This window comes from Capsicum annuum, chromosome 7 (genome assembly GCF_002878395.1).
Source record: "Capsicum annuum cultivar UCD-10X-F1 chromosome 7, UCD10Xv1.1, whole genome shotgun sequence".
Taxonomy (NCBI): Eukaryota; Viridiplantae; Streptophyta; class Magnoliopsida; order Solanales; family Solanaceae; genus Capsicum; species Capsicum annuum.
The window spans coordinates 149,858,007-149,880,365 of NC_061117.1; the positions used below are offsets into that span (position 1 = coordinate 149,858,007).

The 22,359-nt window shown below is 36.4% G+C and overlaps 1 protein-coding gene across 8 annotated transcripts; it reads left to right on the forward strand.

Annotated features, from left to right (window-relative positions):
- The first annotated feature begins 948 nt into the window (after nt 1-948).
- LOC107877920 lies at nt 949-21,895 on the forward strand. 8 transcript variants are annotated; one of them, XM_016724726.2, is made up of 7 exons: nt 949-1,113; nt 1,981-4,041; nt 4,127-4,181; nt 5,642-5,790; nt 12,908-12,994; nt 20,063-20,191; nt 21,619-21,895. In XM_016724726.2, the coding sequence occupies exons 1-7, from the start codon at nt 1,045-1,047 to the stop codon at nt 21,694-21,696; spliced, it is 2,628 nt and encodes an 875-aa protein (XP_016580212.2). In that variant the 5' UTR covers nt 949-1,044; the 3' UTR covers nt 21,697-21,895. The 8 variants fall into 8 exon arrangements, 5 of the variants coding, with proteins under 5 accessions (XP_016580212.2, XP_047271215.1, XP_016580214.2 ...); XR_007057655.1 differs by lacking the exon at nt 21,619-21,895 and adding an exon at nt 12,712-12,768 and having other exon boundaries at nt 959-1,113; nt 20,063-20,081; XM_047415259.1 differs by lacking the exon at nt 21,619-21,895 and adding an exon at nt 20,305-20,444 and having other exon boundaries at nt 959-1,113.
- The last annotated feature ends 464 nt before the right edge of the window (nt 21,896-22,359 follow it).

Here is a 22,359-nt window from a genome sequence, read left to right on the forward strand (position 1 = left end):
TATTTATTTAAATATTAAATTAAAGATGAAACTATACTAATAATAAAAAATTATAGTTTTAATAAAATGTTATTAAATTAATGTTATTAAAGATAGTAGTAGTAGTATATTAAATTAACGTAATTAAAATGTTATTAAATTAACGAGAGGCAGACCTACGTGGTTGCCATGGGGTTCACCCGAACCCCCTCGATAAAAAAATTATGTTGTATATATATGAGATAGAAAATGTATATTTATGTATGTATATTAATGTTGAACCACATGAAACAAGGCACTTAGATAGCCTAGTGGTGTTATTTGGTGCGCTTCCTTCAGCCTACTGTGTGGGTTCGATCCCTACTAGTGGCTGTTTTTTTTTTAATTAAAAAAAAGCTAGGTGCTGCTGCTATAAAAATAAATAAAATAATAATAATTTTTTTAAATTAAAAAAAATTAGGTGCTGCTACTATAGAAATAAATAAAAAAATCTTATAATAATAATAATAATAATAATAACAATAATAATAATAATAATAAACAAAAAAAAGACGTCTTTTTAACACTAAAAACAAAACTTTGACAATGCACAACTATGACCTTTAACTATTTAAAACTACACAAATATGACCTTTCTCCAAGTTAGCCCTTTTAACGACGTGACACAGTGTGATTGAATTACCTTTCCATGTATGCGCGGGTGAGACTCACATATGGGGTTGCAAAATTGGAGGTCATATTTGTTCAGGTTTTGAATAGTTAAAGAGGTCCTATTTGTGCACTATCAAAGTTTAAGGTTAAAGTTATAATTTGATATCATATTTAGAGTCATTTTTATATATTAACTCTGCATAAAAATTTCTTATGAATCATAATAATAATAGTAATAATTAACAATTTAAAATATTTAAAAATTATATTAAAATTTTAGTTATCTGTCATATAAATTAGGACAAATAAAATAGTATTGGGCGTGTGCTTGTACGTATTCTTTGTCTGGTATTTATATAGAAAGCGGCGCGCCTGAGAAAGAGGAAAGCGAGTTTTTGCGAAGTTACAGCAGCCATGGGAGCTCTTGCTCCAGTTTTTCATTGGATTCCTGAAGATGATCTCTTACTTAAAAACGCCATTGAGGTACAAAACCATTAGTTTGTAATTGAAGTGTAATAGCATTAACTTATTTTCATGCTGCTGCTTTTTTCTTTATGCTATCGATATTTTGTTTTCGGGAATGATAAGGGTCCAGTAAACTCAATGATTCTATTGTCCATCCATCCGAGGCTTGTAGGAGTACTAGTTTTAGCGTTTATTTCTTTCTGGAGCTTATTCTTAGAAAAGTTGTTCTGGAGTTTCCAGGGAACTATCTGTTGAGGTACATATATTAGATGAATGAATTAATTGACTCGGTCATTCTTTTGTTAGTTGGAAAATAGACGCATACTAGTTAGTGAAAATAGACACATACTAGTTAGTGAACAAGGAAGAAAGTATTTCCAATCTCCATTGGAATGAATCATCTGGTGAAACCTCTCTGATTGCTTCTCAATTTGTATAAACTACGAGAAAAAGAAGATGCTCCGATTTAAATTGCATTATAGCCCATACTAGAAGTGATTAGAAAGATAAAGGGAGCTTGCTTCCTTTTTAGTTGATTTATAATTGCTTAATGCAACAAAACACACTTCGAGTTTCCTGACATGTCAGCTGAAAGAATCCCTTTCTAAGATTACCTTTGGTAATTGGAGGAAGTGCAACTGAGAATCAATGAGATATAGGCTTAATTAAAACTACCCAATTTCTTATTTATAAATGTGCCATCAATTTTTCTTTTCTTATTTTTTCTGTGTTGATGATGTTTTTCCTTGGAACGCAGAATAAGTTTAAGGTGGTGGGTTTATTTCCATCCTAGGACTATAATGATAAAAAATGAGATCGCTATCTGTGCTGTTTTATTTTTAATTCCCCCTTGCATAATAATATCATTTTCCTATCCTTCTCCAGGCCGGTGCTTCTTTGGAATCACTTGCAAAAGGTGCAGTTCAATTTTCCCAAAGATTTACCGTTCAAGAATTGCAAGATCGATGGCATGCTCTCCTTTACGATACAGTTGTTTCTGCTGAAGCATCAACACTCATGATTGAGTTTGATCGGTCTGCATCAACACTGAAATGTAATAGGTTTGAGAATGCAAAGGAAAGTAAAAACTCTGTTCTGTTAAAGAGAAAAACTGAGAGCATCCGTTCATGTTACTATGCTATGCGTAAGAGGATCCGTAATGATCCATTTGATTCGATGGATATGAACTTTCTTGGTGGAGCTGGTGACAATGGCGAGTCTCAGTCAGTGAATTGTGTATTTCTGGATTCGATAAAAGATACATTTGGTAATCAACAATCAAATTTTGACGTAATACGAAATTGCATCTCTGAACATGGGTGTGATGATTCCATTTGTGCTAATAATTGTGTAACTGCTTCTCCTGGTTTTCCGATTGGACTCCTCAATCACAAGGGAGATTTTCCACTTAGCAGCTTTAATGTTGCTGAGAACTTTCATGTTGCCGTTGAAGAAAGTGTTGCCCTTGCTGACAAACAAAGCACTGTTTGGGAATTGGGTGAATTGCCAGTTTGTGGATTATTTGAAGCTGAGGATTCAGAACCTAATTTGCCTATGAGAGATCAATGTGACGATGTGAGGAACTCTTCTGGATTTGAAAGCCAGGTCTTGAACTCACCAGTTCCGGATTGTGGCTTAACATTTCACGATCTTGGTTATTCATCTACTCCACCTGAAATGCCAGATTGGAGTACAGTTGGAGATATATCTGTTCCACCTCTGCCTGATTTCGAGGAGGAGCAGAATATACAGAATGCATTTGTAATTCCTATTAATGGCAATTCGAATACAATGGATGCATCAGAATATGACGTTGTAAATTCAAACTCCAACTTGAGAGACCATATGTCATGTGATGAATCGAGAAATGCATGTGATGAACCGAGAAATTCAGTACCTAGTACTGACGACTACTTAGTTGAGTTGTCAGAATCCTTGTTCAACTTTACAGATGAGGAAGAGTTGCTATTCATTGATCCTAATGGAAATGAAGCGATTAATAAGTATTATTTTGATGGTTTGAGCTCACTTCTCTTGGATTGTCCTGATGATGTGGGTGACATGCCCGACAAAGGTATATCGGAGGCTTCAAATGCTTCAGACGAAGGGCTTACTGTTCTTGATGGTGCTTGTCCCAAAAAATTCGGTGATAATTGTGTGTACCATTATAGTGATAAGCCTCTAGTTTCCTGTTCAGACTTCCAAATGCTATCCTCCGCATTAACTGTCAATCCGGCTTTTCCTGAAATGCGTGGTGGAGTTATTTGTTGCACACTAAGTACTGAGGACCCAGAAGTTCCTAGGAACGATGATGTTTTTCTTCCTGTTCTAATGCCGTCAACATCATTTCCGTCAATGACCCATTGGAAATATGACGAGACTTATCATCCATCATCCTCGTCTGCCAAAGATTTGTCAAATAATCAAAAAGCCAATGATGGACATGCTGTCTTGAAGAAAAAGGAACAAAATTGTCATTCAGAATACAGTAATTCTTATCAGATGAATGAACCACCATCACAGGCAGAAATGTTCAATCATGATCACAAAGTTAAGCATGAGTTGCCCAATGACAATAACCAACATGTGGTACGGAGGAATCTGCAGACTTCTGATTGTCCAAGGCCAGTCATTTCAGGAACCTTAAGTGCAGTGAATTTCTGTAAAGGAGATTTTAAAGAAAATATCACAAAGGATGGACAGGGTAAAAATCTCAGTCGGATTTATGCTGCTGATGCCAACAAGTGCTTGGAGAAAAGTGCAATTCGCGCAAAGGAACATGACACTACCACCATCCTTCAGAAGAATGAACCTATACTTGCTGAAGCTGCCCACATGAAAACAACAATCCTTGAAGCAAGTGCAAACAATACTTCACCAGATTCGGAAGAGTTTCTTTATGAGAGCGATGAGGACATACCCTACTTTTCTGATGTTGAAGCTGTGGTGAGATCTTATTTTCTTGTATATGAACTTGTACAGCATCATAGGTATTTGTTGACCTTAACTGGTTCCTTTCATCATCCTACAGATCCTTAGTATGGATTTGAGCCCTAATGGCCAGGATATGTATTCCAGTAAGAGAGGTGGGTCCCAGTTTCATTATATTTATTGGATGATTTACTTTATTTACAACAACAACCCAGTAAAACCCCACAAGTGAGGTCGGGGATGATTTACTTTTTTACTTCAATGAATTTCGATGAACAGCTGATCTAGACTTTAATTATTTGTTTCTACTGTACCACTTAGGCTCCATTTGTTTTTTTTAAGATTCAGACGTCTGAATCTGAATGCACATCTGAATGATTAAAATGTTGTCTCTAGATCTGAAAACTGAATGATTAAGACTGTTTGTTTTTCAACATCTGAATGTGTAAAAAATATTTATTTGTATACATAATAGAATAAAAAATACAATTCAAATAAAAAATTAATTATATATTAAAAAAGTATGTAATTTAATACAACAAAATTATTAGTATTTGATTGAGAAAAAATATTTATGTTTGGTAGTGATAGTGGAGATGGCTTATAATGGTGGTTGCGGTGACAATGATTGATGGTACTGATTAATAATATTGGTGATGATAATTGTGATGGTTGGCATTGTAGTGACTATTATGATGGTGGTGGTTGTTGTGATGTGACGTTGCTTGATGTTAGTAGTTTAAGGTGTTGATTGTGTTGGCTGAAACATGAATGCATGATGATTGACGATGTGTTGGTGCTAGTTAAAGATGTTATTTGTTGTGATGGTGGAGATGGTTGTTAGTAGAGATAAATTGTAGTAATGGTACTGGTTGAAGTAGTGGTAGAGGTGGCGTTACTAATGACGATGGTGGTGGCGGCCAAAGAATTTATAGAGGTTATGATGTATTAGTGGTAGTTAATGGTGGTGCTAGTTGTGATAGATGAGTTGGTTGGTAGGAGAGATTGGCCAGTAGTGATTGCTGATTGTGTTGCTGTAGATGGCAGTGGTGGCGATGAATATAATTAGAATAAAAGAGGTAGTCGGTGTGGTAGTGGTTGACAATCGTGATTGGTAGCGGTATTTGTGTCGATGGTGGTTGTGATGGTGGAGGTGGTTGGTAGTGGTGGGTGGTGGTTGACAATGGTTACGGTGGCAGAGATGGTTAGTGGTGGTGACTGCTGATTATGAATAGAGTGGTGAATATTATCCAACACCAGAATATCCCTTCAGATCTAATAAGACTTGGTTCTAGATTTAAATGATTAAGACCTATTCAGACCTATTAAGAGTTAAAACCTTAATAAAAAACAAATGCACTTAATGGTCTAAAGTCTGAACCATTCAGATTCAGACCTCCATTAAGTGCAAACAAAGGAGGCCTTAGTATATTATGTTTGTAGTTACATTTCAACTCTTTCACTTGCTCCAATTTTCTTTGGCAGTTTTTTTTTTTTTTTGGCTCTTTTTGGTAGTTTCTGTAGGAATACTTTTCAAACTTCTGTTGGTGCATGCTCCCTTACTGTATGTCATCCCTTTTCTTTTCTTTGGTCGGCCTCTTCATTTTATTTTCAGTCAAGGAGTATCAGCATGAAGATTTTATTAGAACGATCATCAGGCTAGAGCAGGCTGATCATGCATGTAAGCAGAGGAAGATTGCTGCGTGTGGAGCTTTTGCTGTTTTAATTGGCAGCTGTTCAAGGCATTTTATTAGAAAACCTGAGGTATGATAGGCTTTAACTTATTCTAACTCAGTTATGGAATACCTTATTAGACTATCAGTAAGTGCTTGACTATTGATCCTACTTGTCTGATCATCTAATGTGAGATGTGTTTTGATAGGCGGGAGAGAGAGGTGAGACATTTTATGTATTACAGGGGAGTCGAGACGTGGGACACAAGTCCTATGAATTTGTATATTTTATATTTTTAGAAATTGATAATATATTAAATATAAAAAAGATAGTTGAAAAACATAAAAATTGTCACAATAAACAATCCACAAACATTACTCACTGAGTTACTGCAAACAACATTAATTATACTTTTTACTATTGTAAGTTTGATATTCCAAGAAAATGCTTTTTCGCTATTTCATTTTATTATTCCAAGTTCCCACATAGCATTGTAGCCATTGAACATAGCAAACTAATTCTGTTTTGCCTACTTCACCATGTACTCTGTGACGTTCCACCCATTTCCCATAACTGAGCATAAGCATTATATTCTTAGTTCTCTCTTTCTTTCATCTCAACAATTTGAGATCACAATCATAATGATCTTCCTCTTCCGATTCAGAAACGAACCATCAAAACTGACATTCTCAATTGAAGTCGCAACATTTTTGTCCTTTGTTAAAGATATCTTTTCTTTAGCTTTAACTTCTTCTCGATGCAACAAAGCAAATGGATAAAGTTAAGTTTCAATTTGGGAGAAAATATTTTGGATTTATGAAAAAATATGACAGGGATAGTACAAATTTAATGCAACCTTTTGGGCATCCCCCTCGTCGATGAGGTTCAAGCATTCATGTGTCACACTCGTTAGCTTGGAGGGCATGCCTTGATGTGACATGCATTAACCACAATCACCTCAATTTCTGCTTATTCGCCCCGGAGAGTGTTTCTGTGCACGATTGATATCACCTTTATATATCTATTGCTTCTATTCTTCCCCATCCTCCGGTAGGACGACATGGATTCCAAGAGATAGTAGGTCTTTGGGGACAACTTCTTTCCGTGTGATTTTGGGTCTACCTCATCTTGTCCCTTTATGAAACCTTTACTCACTGTGATTTCACAGTTCTCGACCAATGCATCACATCTTTGAAAACTGTTAGCATATGCATGTATTTAATGTTCCACATTGAAAAGGATTATTATGTACTATGTAGAATATAACTAGGAAATTACGCCTAGTATCCCTCAAAATGCCTGGTCTTGAATTTTTGTCCATCTTTGGAGTTTGAAGCAACATAACCTCTCTTAAGATCTTATCAATAACGTTTTTGCATTGAACTCGACATTGTCACCCAGAAGAACCTTTTGGTGCATCTCAACAGATTTGGCTTTAGTGGTCCCCCAAATTTCTGGCCTTGAATTTTTTGTCCTCCAAAATTTGTGGTCTCAAATTTTTGTACCTCCTAAATAAGTTCTAATGTTTGCCTATAAGGTAGAACTTGTGGTCAATTGAGCAGGTTCACTATCTTAAAATGTCCTGAACGTCTGCTTTATGGGCAAGAGTTAGAACCTCAGCTTTATTGACAACATATCTAAGTTCTAACTTTTGCCTGTATAAGGCAGACCCTCAAATCAATTGTGCAGGTTCATTGTTTGGAAATATCATGAGCGTCTGCCTTATGGGCAAGAGTTAGAACATCTGTCTTATGAGCAATATATCTAATCTAACTTTTGCCTATAAGGCAAAATTTCTGGTGAATTGAGCAAGTTCATTGTCTTGGAATGTATGAATGGAACGTTTGCCTTATGACAAAATTTATTAAGCGGGGCCAAAAAAATCAATACCACCATGAAGTCCATTTTTGTAAGACTTTTTTATGGGAGACAAAATATCAAGACCAACTCATTTTAGGGTCATTTTTGAACTTAGCTCGAATATAACTATAAATAGGGCTCAATGTAATAATGTAGATACATATCTTAATGATATTCCGTGTTTTATTTGATGATGATAACTTAAAAAGGTATAATGAGAGTTAGTATCATGAGTGGATGTATACATTTTCGAAGTGCGATTGAGATACAAGGTTAGTAGACTCCTCTAGAGCAACAAAACCAGGTTGGTGTACTAGGTCAAGGCAAACCCCAAGCCGTCACTAGCTGATTAGCTTGCCTCCTTCCCCGTATTTCTCGATCGAAAAATGAGCGTACCAAACCATCTAAACAAAGTTCCATTTTTCAAACAAAGAAAGATAAGACATGCTCAAGTCATACAGGATAAGGGATAAGAGAAAGTCCCGAGCCTTAATTAAGTACTAAAGTTGTTGAAACGACATGGACTTCCCACGAAGGAAATCATTCTATATATCTTAGTGATATCCCGTGTTTTTATTTGACGATGATAACTTAAAAAGGTATAATGAGAGTTAGTATCATGAGTGAGAGTTAGTATCATGAGTGGATATATATTTCGAAGTGCGATCGAGATTCAAGGTCAGTAGACTCCTCTAGAGCAACAAAACCAGGTTAGGGTATTAGGTCAAGGCAAACGCCAAGCCTTAACTAGCTAGATTAGCTTTCCACCTTCCCCGTATTTCTCTATCGAAAGATGAGCGTACCAAACCATCTAAACAAAGTCCCATTTTTCAAACAAAGAAAGACAAGACAAGCTTAAGTCATAGAGGATAAGGGATAAGAGAAAATCTGCTGGTGGGTCGGAGAAGAACCAGGAGAAAGGCTGGGGCCTTAATTAAGTACTAAAGCTCCTGAAACGATGTGGACTTCCCACGAAGGAAATCATAACTTCCCATGAAGGAAATCATACTATATTTTGTGTGTGTTTATAGAGAAACACATCGTCAATCCCCTAAACATGACATAAACTTTCATTTTGGCACCTCAACTAGCCATTGTTCATTTTAAACACCTAAACTAGTGTCCCGATGTGTCATTTTGACACTTTTTATTGACATGGCATGCTGGGTGTAATACACTCATTACCAGGCTTATTTAGCCAATTTTTACTTTTTTCTTTTTTTTTTTTTCATTTTCAACCCACTATTTCCCTCAAATTTAAGCTCCATCATTGGTGAAAAGTGTTGAGGCGAATTAACATGAAAGAATGAACAATGTTAAATGCAATTCGATTCTGAAAATTTCCTCCAAAATTATGAAATCTCAAGCTGCTGTCCATACATCTAGTGTTATCTTTTCAAAAAAAGTTCTTCCAATTTTGCTCCATTGTTAAATTGGATTGTGAAAATTTCTTTCATTTTCTGAATTGTATTAGGTGATAACTAATCAAACACAGTTAAAAAAATATGAATACGCGATTGAGAGCTCCAAATAAGCTTGACCTTATGTACCCACTTAATGGATTTGCTAATTTTTTTAGTTTTGTTTTTGGAATGTGCCATTGACACTGAAAATGTTGTCTCCGTTTTTGGTTTGGCTAGGTGTTGGATTACTTACTATTTATTTGATTGAAAAATGGGTTCTTAACATAGAAAAGTTTGGAGAAAATAATTGTGGTTGGGGGTGCGGGGGGAAGGGTATTGGATAAGATGATTGGGGAGGGTGCGTGAGGGGGTAGGTGTCGGAGAAGATGATTTTTTTTGGGGGGAAGGGGGCGTTGGGAAAGACAGTTGGGGCTGGTGGGGCTGCAATATCATTAAAAGTGTTTAAACCTTTTTTTATAATTAGTTAGGAAAAAAAAAGCCAAGTGTCAGCGATGCATTGACAACTTTTTAATTTTAATCGAAATTTAAAAATTATTTTGGCCACAAATGACAAATGTCATCATTTAATTCGATATTTTACATGCCATCTACAAGTGTAACTCACACACATGATATATTTTAGCTGATTGTTCAAAAAATGCCAAAATGACATAACAGATCACTAGTTTAGATGTTTAAAATGAAGAATGGCTAGTTGAGGTGTCAAAATGAAAGTTGGTGTCAAGTTTAAGAGGCTGGTGATGTGCTTTGCCGTGTTTATATATAAATGTATAGATGTACATGTCTCGGAGAGAGATGTAAACTAGGTTAGATTGATACTTATTCCTAATCCATATTGGAATACAATGGTATAGGGATCCGTTTATTGGTTTGGATAACACTTGAACATAACAGGATATTGACTATGGAAAAAATTCAAATATCTCTTTTAGGCTGCACACTACAATAGATAACTTGTCTGGATTATTCTCGTTTGTGAATCCTAGTAGTGTTATCAAAGTATCGCTCAAGTTTTGAATTGAGGCTTAAAGCTGGCTAGGCACTTCGCCAGTCTAGGTGCACGCCTCAACCAAAAATGAAGCACTACTTTTTACTTAAATTAGGTCAATTTATGAGACTCGTGAGCTTTATCATGAAAAGGATGACACTAGGTTATAAATGTATCTGTCACATTGATGTGTATTCAAATCAAAGCTTCAAGCTTAAGTTCAAGGAAAAAAGGAGGACCAATCCAAATTCCACTACAAGTTCTCAAATTTGAAGAAATATATAGACGATGTTGATTCTGGAAAGTCGTAGAAAGAAGAGTTTCGGGCTATAATTCTAGAGAACCCATAAAAGTAATCAAGTTATTTAGGAGTAGGGAGATGCTATGGATGTTATAGTGTTTAGGAATAGGAATCAAAATAGAATATAAGAAAGTTGGCCACTTTACTCTTTCGGAAAAGAAAAAATCTAGTCGTTGAATTAAGTAAGTCCATTAAACTGCATTTTTTGTAGTTAAATCATAATTTTGAGAGTCTCCAAACTTGATTGATATGCTCTTGCTATGCACACAAGTGGTTCGACTACTTAAGCCATTGACCTCGTGAGGAGATTAGTGGAGCAGTTTAGAGAGAGGAAGAAGGGATTGCACATGGTGTTCATTGATCTCGAGAAGACGTATGACAAAGTTCCCAGGGAGATTTTATGGAGTAGCTTGCAGCTAGAGGGGTGCCTGTGGCATACACTAGGTCGATCCAGGATATGTACGATGGTGCGAAGACTCGTGTGAGGACGATAGGAGGAGATTCAGAGCACTTTCTCGTTTTGACAAGTTTGCACCAGGGATAGACTCTTGCCTATTTTTATTTGCCTTGGTGATGGATGTTTTGACGCAGCGTATTCATGGGGAGGTGCCTTGGTGTATGCTAATTGCGGATGATGTTGTACTGATTGATGAGACTTGGGGTGGAGTTAATGATAAGTTGGAGGTTTGGAGACAGACCCTTGAGTCTACAGGTTTTAGGTTGAGCAGGACCAAAACGGAGTACTTGAAATATAAGTTTAGTGATTTGCCGCATGAGGATGATGTGGTTGTGGAGTTGGAGTCTCAGGCCATTCAGAAGAGGCAGAGTTTCAAGTATCTTGGGTCTATGATTCGGGGGAATAGTGAGATTGATGAGGATGTCTCGCATCGTATTGGTGCAAAGTGGTTGAAATGGCAGCTCGCCTCGGGAATCTTATGTGATAAAAGGTGCCTTCGAAGCTTAAAGGTAAGTTCTACAAAGTGGCAGTCCGACCAACTATGTTGTATGGAGCGGAGTGTTGGCCAAGTAAGAATTCCCACATCCAAAATTTGAAGGTGGCGGAGATGAGAATGTTTCGGTGGATGTGTGGACTTATCGGGAGAGATAAGGTTAGAAATGAGATTATTGAGAGAAGGTGTGAGTGGCTTCAGTAGAGGACAAGATGCGAGAAGTTAGGTTGCGTTGGTTCGGGCATGTGATGAGAAGGGATGCGGATGCTCCAGCTCGGAGGTGTGAGAGGCGGCTATGGATAGTTCTAGGCGGGGTAGATGTAGGCTGAAGAAATATTGGAGGGAGGTGATTAGACAGGACATGGGCCAGTTACAACTTACAGAAGACATCTAAGTTGCTTGGACTCTTCCAAAATATCGTGGGGTGCGGGTTGGATCCTTAAAAAGTAGTACATTTTAGGAGGATCCGACATGGGTGCGGCAACATTCTTGGAGAGTCCGGGCAACTTAGGAAGACATGACCCTTGATAGGAAGGTGTGGAGGACGTGGATTAGGGTAGAGGGCTAGTAGGTAGGAGTACGTTCGTAATAGTAGGAAAGAGTGCTCTGTTTGTATTGGTGCATGTAGTGTCTTGTAGCCTTTTGTTCATAGTGTTTTGGTGATGTCTATGATTTTGTATAGCAAGTTTATAGTGTTACTTTGTGGGTGTCTTGTTTTCTTTATGATTTTGCAGTGTGCCACCCCTTGTGTGTTGTTTGCTTTTATGCTTTTTGGTATGTTTGTTATCTGTCCTGAGCCGGGGGTCTATCGGAAACAACCTCTCTACTTCATCTGAGGTAGTAGTATGGTCTGCGCACGCTCTACCCTCCCCAGAACCCACTTGGTGGGAATACACTAGTTATGTTGTTGTTGTTGTATTCATAATTGCTGTTATTTTTTCTATTTATTTTTAAATAATAAATAGCTAAATTTATCTAGATTACTAGATATATTTATACTATTCACTTTATTTTGATGGTTTTCTTAAGCACCTTTTTTAAAGATATTTGCATTTAAAGGCCTTTTTAGGATTAGCTGCTAGTGATTCTTTTCTTCCCAAATCCCTTCCCGGCCCCTCATCTACCCAAATTACAAAGGAAAACATGGAAGAAAGAAGAATTTGGGGGAAATGCCTGACTGAGATGGTGAATGTATGGTGGGGAATTATCCTAATCATAAAAAGCTTCAGAGAGCTACATTGTGCGTGGCTTCTGAATGATCTTCCTAAATGCAGTTATGTTCATTTTGCCAAGTAGACTTCTTCTCTCTGTGTGATAATCAGTCCTAGCTCTTTTTCTCTTGGAGCTGAGTCAAAAAGGGTTGTGACATCTTGTCTTTCGGCTACATGGAAACGAACCAATGAGAGGAAATATTGAGCGATATTTGCTGTTGCAAGATGTCCATACTCAAAGTATGATTTACCCTAATGTTGCAATTTTTACTGCTAGGTCAAAAGGTGAAGGGGAAAGCTGGTAGTACTGAATTTGACACTCAAAAGATTTTGAGTATGTATGATGTTGCCAAAAGTTTTAAATCAGTTGTTACCGTCTAGCTTCCAATTAAAGTTCCAATTTCTGTTTTTGTTGCGCTCCTTTAAGATTCATAGGCTTCTGCAGAAATTCAAACATGGATTTATGGGTTCAGGTGCTACTGGGAAGAGCATCTGAAGATGTTAAAGTTGACATTGACTTAGGCAGAGAAGGTCGTGATAATAAAATTTCAAGGCGACAGGTATGTTCTGCTTGGACTCCAGTGGTATTGATAAATGGTCCCTTTCAGTTATTCTTTTGATTGCATATTTCGGAGTTAGCTTCATTTGTTTTTCTAGCAGATAAAGAAATAGTTGATCGAACAATTGACCATGATTGTGATTATGTGATTAATTCTTGTGTTTCATAAAACATTTGCTCCATATTTTCTGGTTTGCTTACTGTCTTCTGTTATTAAACCTTTTCTTCAACGAACTTATATTTGTAAATGTTAGGATATGACTAGGAATAGGAATAGCATATAGAATCCTTCTTGGAAAAGGATTGTAATGTGGTGTCTTATTAGGAAAAGGATTGTAATGTTGTGTCCTATTAGGAAAAGGATTGGAATGTAGTGTCTATAAATAGGGTCTCAATGTACTAATGTAGTTACAACAATTCAATAATATTATTCTCTTATAATTTGAAGGTTTGGATGCTACAAAAGTATGCCTTTATTCATTAGAGTTGTACAATATTTATAGGTGAACAAGAAGATCAAATAATCTAATCCATCCCTAATTTCTAGGAGATACATGAATCAAGGGATTTTCTCTAATCTATTTTCCTAGAATAACAATATATGATGTCCATATTTACAGCAGCAGATTGCAATTCTATTGTCAATTTATTGTGGAGTAGATTATAATCAAATTTGCCAGCTCATCTTCAGTGGAGCAGATTATGCCTTAATCTGCCAACTCATTTGACAAACCCTCAAGTTGGCATGTAAATATCGAACATGCCTAACTTGCTCAGAAAGGACTCAAAAGTAGTTCTAAAAAGACCTTTTGTGAAAATATCTGCAACTTGTTCAGTTGTTGGAACAAAAGGGATGCACACACTTCCATTTTCAATCTTTTCTCTTTAATGAAGTGCCTGTCCAATTCAACATGTTTTGTTCTATCATGTTGAACTGGATTATGAGCAATGCTTATGGCAGCCATATTGTCACCATACAACTTCATTGGCAAACTCATAGGTTTCTTAGTTCTTCCAAAAGTCTCTTGAGCCACAACATTTCACAAATTCCATGTGCCATGGATCGATACTCAGCCTCAGCACTACTCCGAGCCTCCTTGTTTTGCTTCTTACTTCTCCATGTCGCTAAATTTCCCCAAACAAATGTACAGTATCCAGATGTAGATCTTCTATCAATAGATAAACCAGCCCAGTCCGCATCGGTATAAGCCTGAACACTTCTTTGCTCATTCTTTTTGAGGAACAACCCTTTCTCAGGAGAACTCTTTAGATACCTTAGGATTCGATACACAGCTTCTTGGTGTTCTTCTCGTGGAGAATGCATGAACTGACTAACTAGGCTCACAACAAAGGAAATATCTGGTCTAGTATGTGACAAGTAAATCAACTTGCCTACCAGTCTCTGATATTCACCCCTATCAATCAATTTTCCTTCCTTTGCAAACTTTAGATTCGGGTCAATTGTAAAGCGACTACTGCTAAATAGAGAATGAGAAGATTAATCTTTATTCATAGGCTAATTGAGTATATATAGGCGCTAATACAACTTGTCAAACATACGACTGAAAGAAGCATGTGGAAGTGGCTTGGTTAGGACATCAACAACCTGATCAGCAACGTGTAAGTGCTCGACTTCAACCTCTTTGCGTTGCTCCTGGTCACGTACAAAGTGGAAATCGATGCCAATATGCTTCATCTTACTATGAAAGACAGGATTCTCGCAGATGTATGTAGTTCCAATATTATCACAAAGTATGCGCGGAATGCAAGCAAGGGAAAAACGAAGCTCACGCAGTAGGTTGGTGATCCAGTTGGTTTCTGCCAGAGCAGCAGCTACAGCTCGGTATTCAGCTTCGGTGGATGACCGAGAGACAGATCGCTGCTTCTTGGAGGACCACGAGATTGGCGTACTTCCAAGATATATAACATAGCCAGTTGTGGAAGTTCTGTCTATAGGGTCACCAGCCCAATCAGAGTCAGAGTACACCATAAGTCGATTATTAGTCTCACGGGTTATTTGAAGACCAAAAGAGGAGGTCTGTTTGAGATATCGAAGCAATCGCTTAACAACTTTCCAATGATTAGCTTGAGGACAATGCATAAACTGGGAGAGTTTATTTACTGTACATGCGATGTCAGGTCTGGTGAAGGACAAATATTGCAGCTTGCCAACAATTTTCCGAAAGAAAGAGCCATCAACAATAGGATCAACTTGATTTACACTAAGAACAGTAGAGACGGACATAGGAGTGGGAACGCCTTTGCTCTCTTGCATATTGGCTTCCTGGAGAAGGTCTTCAATATACTTTTGTTGAGACAACAGTAGGCCACCTTGAAACGACAGAACCTCAACACCCAAAAAATAGTTCAAGTGGCCAAGGTCCTTGATAGAGAAACGTTGAGCAAAGGCATTGATAATTTGTACCTTGTTCGTGATTTCCAGTAACAATAATGTCATCCACATATACAAGGATATAAACAGTGAATCCTGAATGATGTAAGATAAACAAGGACGAGTCAGATTGTGATTTGAAAAAACCTTATGTTACCAGAAAGTTCTTGAGCTCGGTGTACCAAGCTCTAGGTGCTTGTTTGAGACCATATATAGCTTTGTGAAGTTTGCAGACGTGATTGGACAAAGTTGGATGCTCAAAGCCAGGAGGTTGTCTCATATAAACTTGTTCCTCTAAATGACCTTGCAAGAATGCATTATTTACATCAAGTTGATGCAGACGTTAATTATATTGAACAACGATGACGAGAACTAGGCGAACAGTTGTAGGCTTGACTACTGGACTGAAGGTGGAATAGTAGTCAAGTCCAGGCCGCTGAGTGAAGCCTTTGGCCACTAATTGAGCTTTATACTTTTCGATAGAACCATTACCATCAGGATGATGCTTAATGCGAAATAGCCACTTACAGTCTACTACATTTTGCGAAGGATCGTTGGGAACCAAAGTTCACGTTTGGTTTCTCACAAGGGCATCAAATTCAGCTTGCATATCAACATTCCAGTGGGGTTCACATTGAGCTTTCTTGTAGGAAGAGGGCGTTTTTGGACTTGGAACATGAGCAAGAAGGCTGGTTTGATGTTTGGTCTTAAGAATGTTATTTTTGGAACGAGTAACCATTGAATGACTAGGCATTGTGGTGGAAGGTGTGGTTGAAGTGATGTGGCTGGTTTGTGTGTTTGGGGGTGATAGCCGACAAATTAGGAGTAGAAGGGGCTGCAATAGGGGAAGGTACTGAAGGAGGAAAATTTATAGGTTTACTGGATGAAGGCAACGACTTAGGAGCTAGAGGTGGATTCCGTCGTTTATAAGTTAAAAGGGGTGGATTGTTTGTTTGAAGATGGGTGGTTTGGTTGTTCAAAAAAGGTGCAGAAGGGATGAGAGGCGGCGTAGAATTTGGAACGGAAATCACAGCTTCATCAGATAAAGAATTCGGAGGAGAGTTGAGGATCATACCTGAACCTTGAGAGATTGATATGAGTGAACTTTGCGGGCAAGGTGCACATGCAATAGCTGAAGGAAGATCCTTGTTTAACTTTTGAACTTCGCAAGTGATTTGATTGGTTTCTTTTCAACTGTTTCCTATGATTTAATGTAATGAGAGAAAATATTTTGAAAAGGAAATTATTCTCAAAAAATAGAACATCTCTCGATAGAAATATTTTTAAAGTTATAGAAAAAAAAGTTTAATCCTTTAACTTTATAAAGTTAGGAAAAGTTTTTATTATTTTTATAAGTTTATGTTATAAAAAGTTAATATTATGAGTTAAAATTATAACTGTTTTTAAACTTATATATTATATATTGTATATTATAATTTAAAATTATAACTATTTTTAAGTTAATGTTTATAAATTAGTTAACTGTTTTTAAGTTAATGTTAAATTATAACTATTTAAATTAAAAAAAAAATTGTTTTTAAAATTATAACTTATTATATAAGTTAATAAAAAAATGTTATATTAATATATCTTTAACAGATACTCGTATAGGAGCTATTTTCGTGAAACTTTAATTTAAATTAAAAAAAACAGGTAAACTCCGGTTGCTGGTCCGGTCCGACCCGGTTCCACACTGGTAACCAACGGACCGGGGCAGAACGACTTTTTTTTTGGGTAGACCGGTTCCAGTAGTATTGCTTTCGGTAAAATCATTTCGGCGGTACCGGTTTCAGTCCGTTGCCAGGCTTACTTGCAGGGGATGCACCAGGGTCTATGTACGATTCAATGTGGTACCCAATCTATCATAATTATATCAATTCGTAACATTCGTGAAACTATTTCCCATTGGCACAATAAGAATATGAGTTTCACAATACCACTCGCCAAAACCATTTTTCATCAGCACAATAAGAATATGAATTTCCCAATACTTAATGAGCAATCAATCAAAGGTTAACATGCAACATAAGAGTGGTCTGAATATGTATGAAAAAAATATATAATTTGAGTTCATCAATCGATCCTACAACCAAGGATCATCATTCACAATCAAGTTCACATAATTCACAAGAATCAACAATTTACAAATTAGGCATACAAGCCTTGTCAATCCAACAACCAACAAATCGCAATTTATGTCCGAAGACTAATCAACATGCTATTCAACTCAGAAGCATTCAAGAGACAAAAGTAAGTCTTAACTTTACATAACATCCATCATTAATACATTTATCACATTTATGAAAGCTACATCCTTAACCACTTTCTCAGACTGTCTGGCAACAATTAATGTACAATGTCAATCCGAGCTTGTTGGTCTTCCATAATGGATCACACTTTTATATTCTTAACTATGTTTTCCCCTCGAGACATCTACGTTATGGCTCTATTGCACACTCAATGGCCAGCGTAAAAGAATAAATCATCCCAAGTACAAACACCGTCAAATACACAACAATGAGTTCATTACTTCCATAATTCTTTTCAACTCATTATATTATAGACCGGGTTCCTTAGTTCATTAGCACATAAATTCTCCACCACAACTCGCATCAGTATATTTGAGTTGAGATCACATCAAGTTAATTACATATATTCATTGAAGCACATACCTTCTTTATTACATTACTATCAATTATTATCCTTCCGAAACACCATGTCCAAGGCATAACCATGCTTTCTCCCATGTATACGAATCGCGAACCAAAGTCTACTACTTATAAACTATAACCTACCTCAATTGAAGAACTCGAATCAAGCAAGCTGGTTCACATTAGCTTTTCCCTTCCTCCACGCCTCAGAACATTCAAAGTCTAAAACAAATAATTATAAAAGTAATTAATCATTTACTCTTCAAATAAATGCTTGGGGAATTCAAATCCACTGATTCTACCTTTATTCATGGTCTATAACATTACTCAAGGGTCATTCAACCATACAATATTCACATCATCTCAATTTATTGAGTTTCTACATCAATTACCCCCTTTTAAGCCGTTTTTATACTAAAGTTCCCATCTTTATTGAACTCAAGATTCCCAACCACCACTGTTCATGTTTTAGAGCAACAAATTCATGCTAGGAAGTGTTAGTTTACAACCTAGAAGTCTATCTTTTTCTTACGTCGGAAGTAATGAAGTTTATTAATTAATTAAAAAGTTATATTTTTTCTAATGTGTTTAAAAAACTTGAAAATTAAATGAAAATGAGAGTTAATTCCTTCATCATGTCAAAATACAAGGAAAAAATATTTTATATTATAATTAGAAAAGTCAAATAGTTAATACAAGGAAACAATACTTTGTTTTTTCTAAAAAAATTGTATTTACAATTTTATTCAACATGAAATGCACTTGATGAAAAATAAAGTAGTCTATCAGCATCTCATGTTGAAATTTTGCGTAAATGCTAAACCTTTAAGCTTTAAACCAGATAATTTTGACATGCATACTTCCAGCTGCACTCATGTTTTCTTCTGGTTACTTGTCTTTTTTCCATTTGCCCCTGTAAAGTTGGAGGCATGAATTGCTTACTTAAATTAGTAATCATATGTTAAAGGAAATTGCGCTTTTAAGCATTGTTGTAAAAGACGAAAAGCTACAGCATTGTTAAAGCACTTTGCGCTTTAAGTGCAAAGTGCAAATAAAGTGTGGGATTTAATAAAGAAGGACGAAATTGGAAGAACATAGATAGTCCAAGACTAAAAAAAAGGCATCCTGGTTCACTAAAGCACTCACTATGCGCAGGGTCCGGGGAAGGACCCCACCACAAGAGTGTATTGTATGCAGCCTTACCTTGCATTTCTGCCAGAGGCTGTTTCTAAGGCTTGAACCCGTGACCTCCTGGTCACATGGCAGCAACCTTACCGGTTACTCCAAGGGCCCCCCTCATAGATAGTCCAAGACTAATAATTATAAACATGAATAGTAAATATAAGACAAAGAAATTGTAAACAAATTATGATAAAGTGAAATATCAATTGTTTAATGTCGGTGCTTCAGGATTACGCACATTGGCAAAGAAAAAGTACTTTTTAGAGCCTTGATGAAGACACTGAAGCTTATGATAAGCGAGGGAAAGCGCTCAACATGCTTTGAGCCTTGATTTAGGGATTAAGTGTGCTTTACGGCCCTTTGAAAGCACTGCTTTTAAGTCCCTCAAATATCAATAAGTTCTAATTTTTCCTTGTAACTTTAGATGACGTGCATTTAATATTCAATCAATTGATTAATGCACTTCTGATTCCTCTAAATATGAATCTTCAGAAATTTTAATGAACTATTAAGTATTAAATTCATATAATTATCAATATTTTATGCTAAATTTCGTTGTTACTCTATATTTGAAGGTAATATAGTTCTAATGATAGTGCATATGTCACATATTCCTATGTAGAATGACCGACCGGAATACACATTTTAGTTAATTAAATGTTAAATATGCTTTGTCAAATATTACAAGGACTAAAATCAAAATTTTTAACAGTAAGTGTAGGACCAAAATGCAATTTTCCCTGTTTTTTAAATCCTTGAAACAATTTGCATCCGTGTATGCCTGCAAATGTGATGTACAGTTATGAGTCGATGGACTGACACATTTGTGTGAATTGCTTGATAGGCAACTATAAAGATGGACATGCATGGATTATTCCATTTGTGGAATGTTGGAAAATATCCAATTCATGTGAATGGGAAAGAAGTACTTCCGAAACAGTGTCTAATCCTCACTTCTGGTTCCTTCATTGAGGTATGCTTGTTATTTGACACGAGATTAACGAAACTAGTCAACTATCCTGGTTTAGGTTTATAAATTTTTCTTTGGTACTTCTAAAAGTGTTTTCCTCCTTTCCCCCTCCGGAGCCATGAGATCTTGATGACAACTGAAGCGAGCTCTGAGTCATCTACCTCTTGCATCAATTTTCCAAGCAAATTGTGCATTCTTTCCATCATCGATGAGTTACCTATCTTATTAGGTTGTTCTTTAACTTAGCTTAACACATGACCTAGTTAATTGCAATTTTTATCATTTTATGAGATTCTTTTCCAGTTTGGGACTAAAAGGTCATGACTGAGTTACCTAAACTCAAGCCTAAGTAAACATTCTGTTTTGATCAAGTATATCAAACCTAGTAATTACTCTTTTTTATCAAGTAAAATATATCAAGCCTAGGTAATCAATGAATGTTTTATGTTGAATTTGTTGGCGCTGTTGGAGGCTAACGTTGTGGGTTTGGTTTTGAACAATCTCCTAAATCACCTGTCTCTGTCTGTCATATGCAAATGACTGCAAGTTAACTTTCATAATTCTATCCAACATTCAATTAGTGTTGCAATCATTAGTGAGTAAAGACCTTACCTTTTCAGATGAACCACTCCAGCTTGAACACACACATGCAGATAGTTCATAAGATTGTGTCTTGTATATGTAATATCTGGTTTATACAAAATGAATTTGTGAAATTCCAAATTCTGGTATCCATATTTATATTTGGCGTGCAGATTATTTGTAAACTTAAAATAATGCATATACTGGAATGCAGAATCTTCTTTATAACAAGGTTATATTGTGTGAGAATAGCAGAGGAGTTTCCTCTCTTTAATTCTTTTTTTTTTTAATTTGACAAGGAGAGAAATGTAAAGAAGTAAAGCTATTGTGTACTATACCGGAACATGTGGACCATTAGCAGTATCCCACTCATATTGCTTGGCAAGGCCTGTGATAATTCAGCCAATGTTTGCATAAAACCCTGTTGTTTGGCAAGACTAAAGAGGTATAGCCTATTGGATCCACCTCCAACCATGTTCGAGACTTCGATTCTCCACATAGGGAAACGGTAAAGCCCATTACTAGCCCTTGGTTGGGGGGGGGGGGGGGGGGGGAGCAAGGGAAAAAAGCCCGTGGCATTTTATGATTGTGGATTTTTTTTTCCTGTCCAAGTACAATGGTTGCTTCTGGTATTTAATGTTGACTTGAGCTTATTAACTGATCAAGCTGAAACACAACTAGAAGTTTTTTTGACAGAATGACATTATCCATGCTGAAAAATGTTTTATCTTTTCATGCAAGGGTCTTTCGAGGTTATGGGATTATATTTAGCAGGAACGTTTCTTGGTTTTTTCTGTAATGTCCATCAGGATATGTACAATGATTTAACCCGACCAAGGAAATTGCAGGTAAGGGAACTTACATTCACATTTGAAATTAATCAAAGTCAAGTAGAGCGGTATGTGGACATCCTGAAGGGAAGCTAAAGTCAGGATTTCAAAGCTTGAACAATTCTTGACGAATCTTAAGGGAGTACTGTTTTATTATTGCACTTTCTGGCTACCTTTTTTTTTTTTTGGGTAATATATGTATTCCCCCTCTTTTCTCTCCTGTTTTTTTTTGCCAGAACCGTAAAGATAGTCTTATGCAGGTATGAGAATTTTGAAGGTTTCCCAGTTTCCATAAGATAAGTCATTTCAGCTCGTGTGAAGGGGCTTTAGGTAATAATAACTGATGAATCAATTAAATTATGGGAGTTTCTAATGGCTTGTGTTCTAGTATTGGCCTATAACTTTGGCTAAAAAGGCAGGGGTGTAAGACCAGGCGTACCTGATATAGGATTGCGCCTTGAGGTGTTGAGCATAAGCCTTACGATTAGAAATAAGTATTTTAAAAGGTAAGAGCAATTAGAATTGCCTCATCCAAAAGAACTAATTAGACTTCAAAAAAAAAAATTGAGTTAAAGTTTATAAACCAACTTCGACGAGCAAAAGAACTTAAAAAGAAAGAAAAGCAAAGGAGGAATCTAAAGTCAGAAGCATTGACTCAGATGAAGGATAATGATATAGTTTTGCTTTGTAGTTTGCAAATTGATTAGAGGCTGTTTAGTTTTGCTGATCGTAAATAGTTGACAAGTTTTGAGCGTTGAA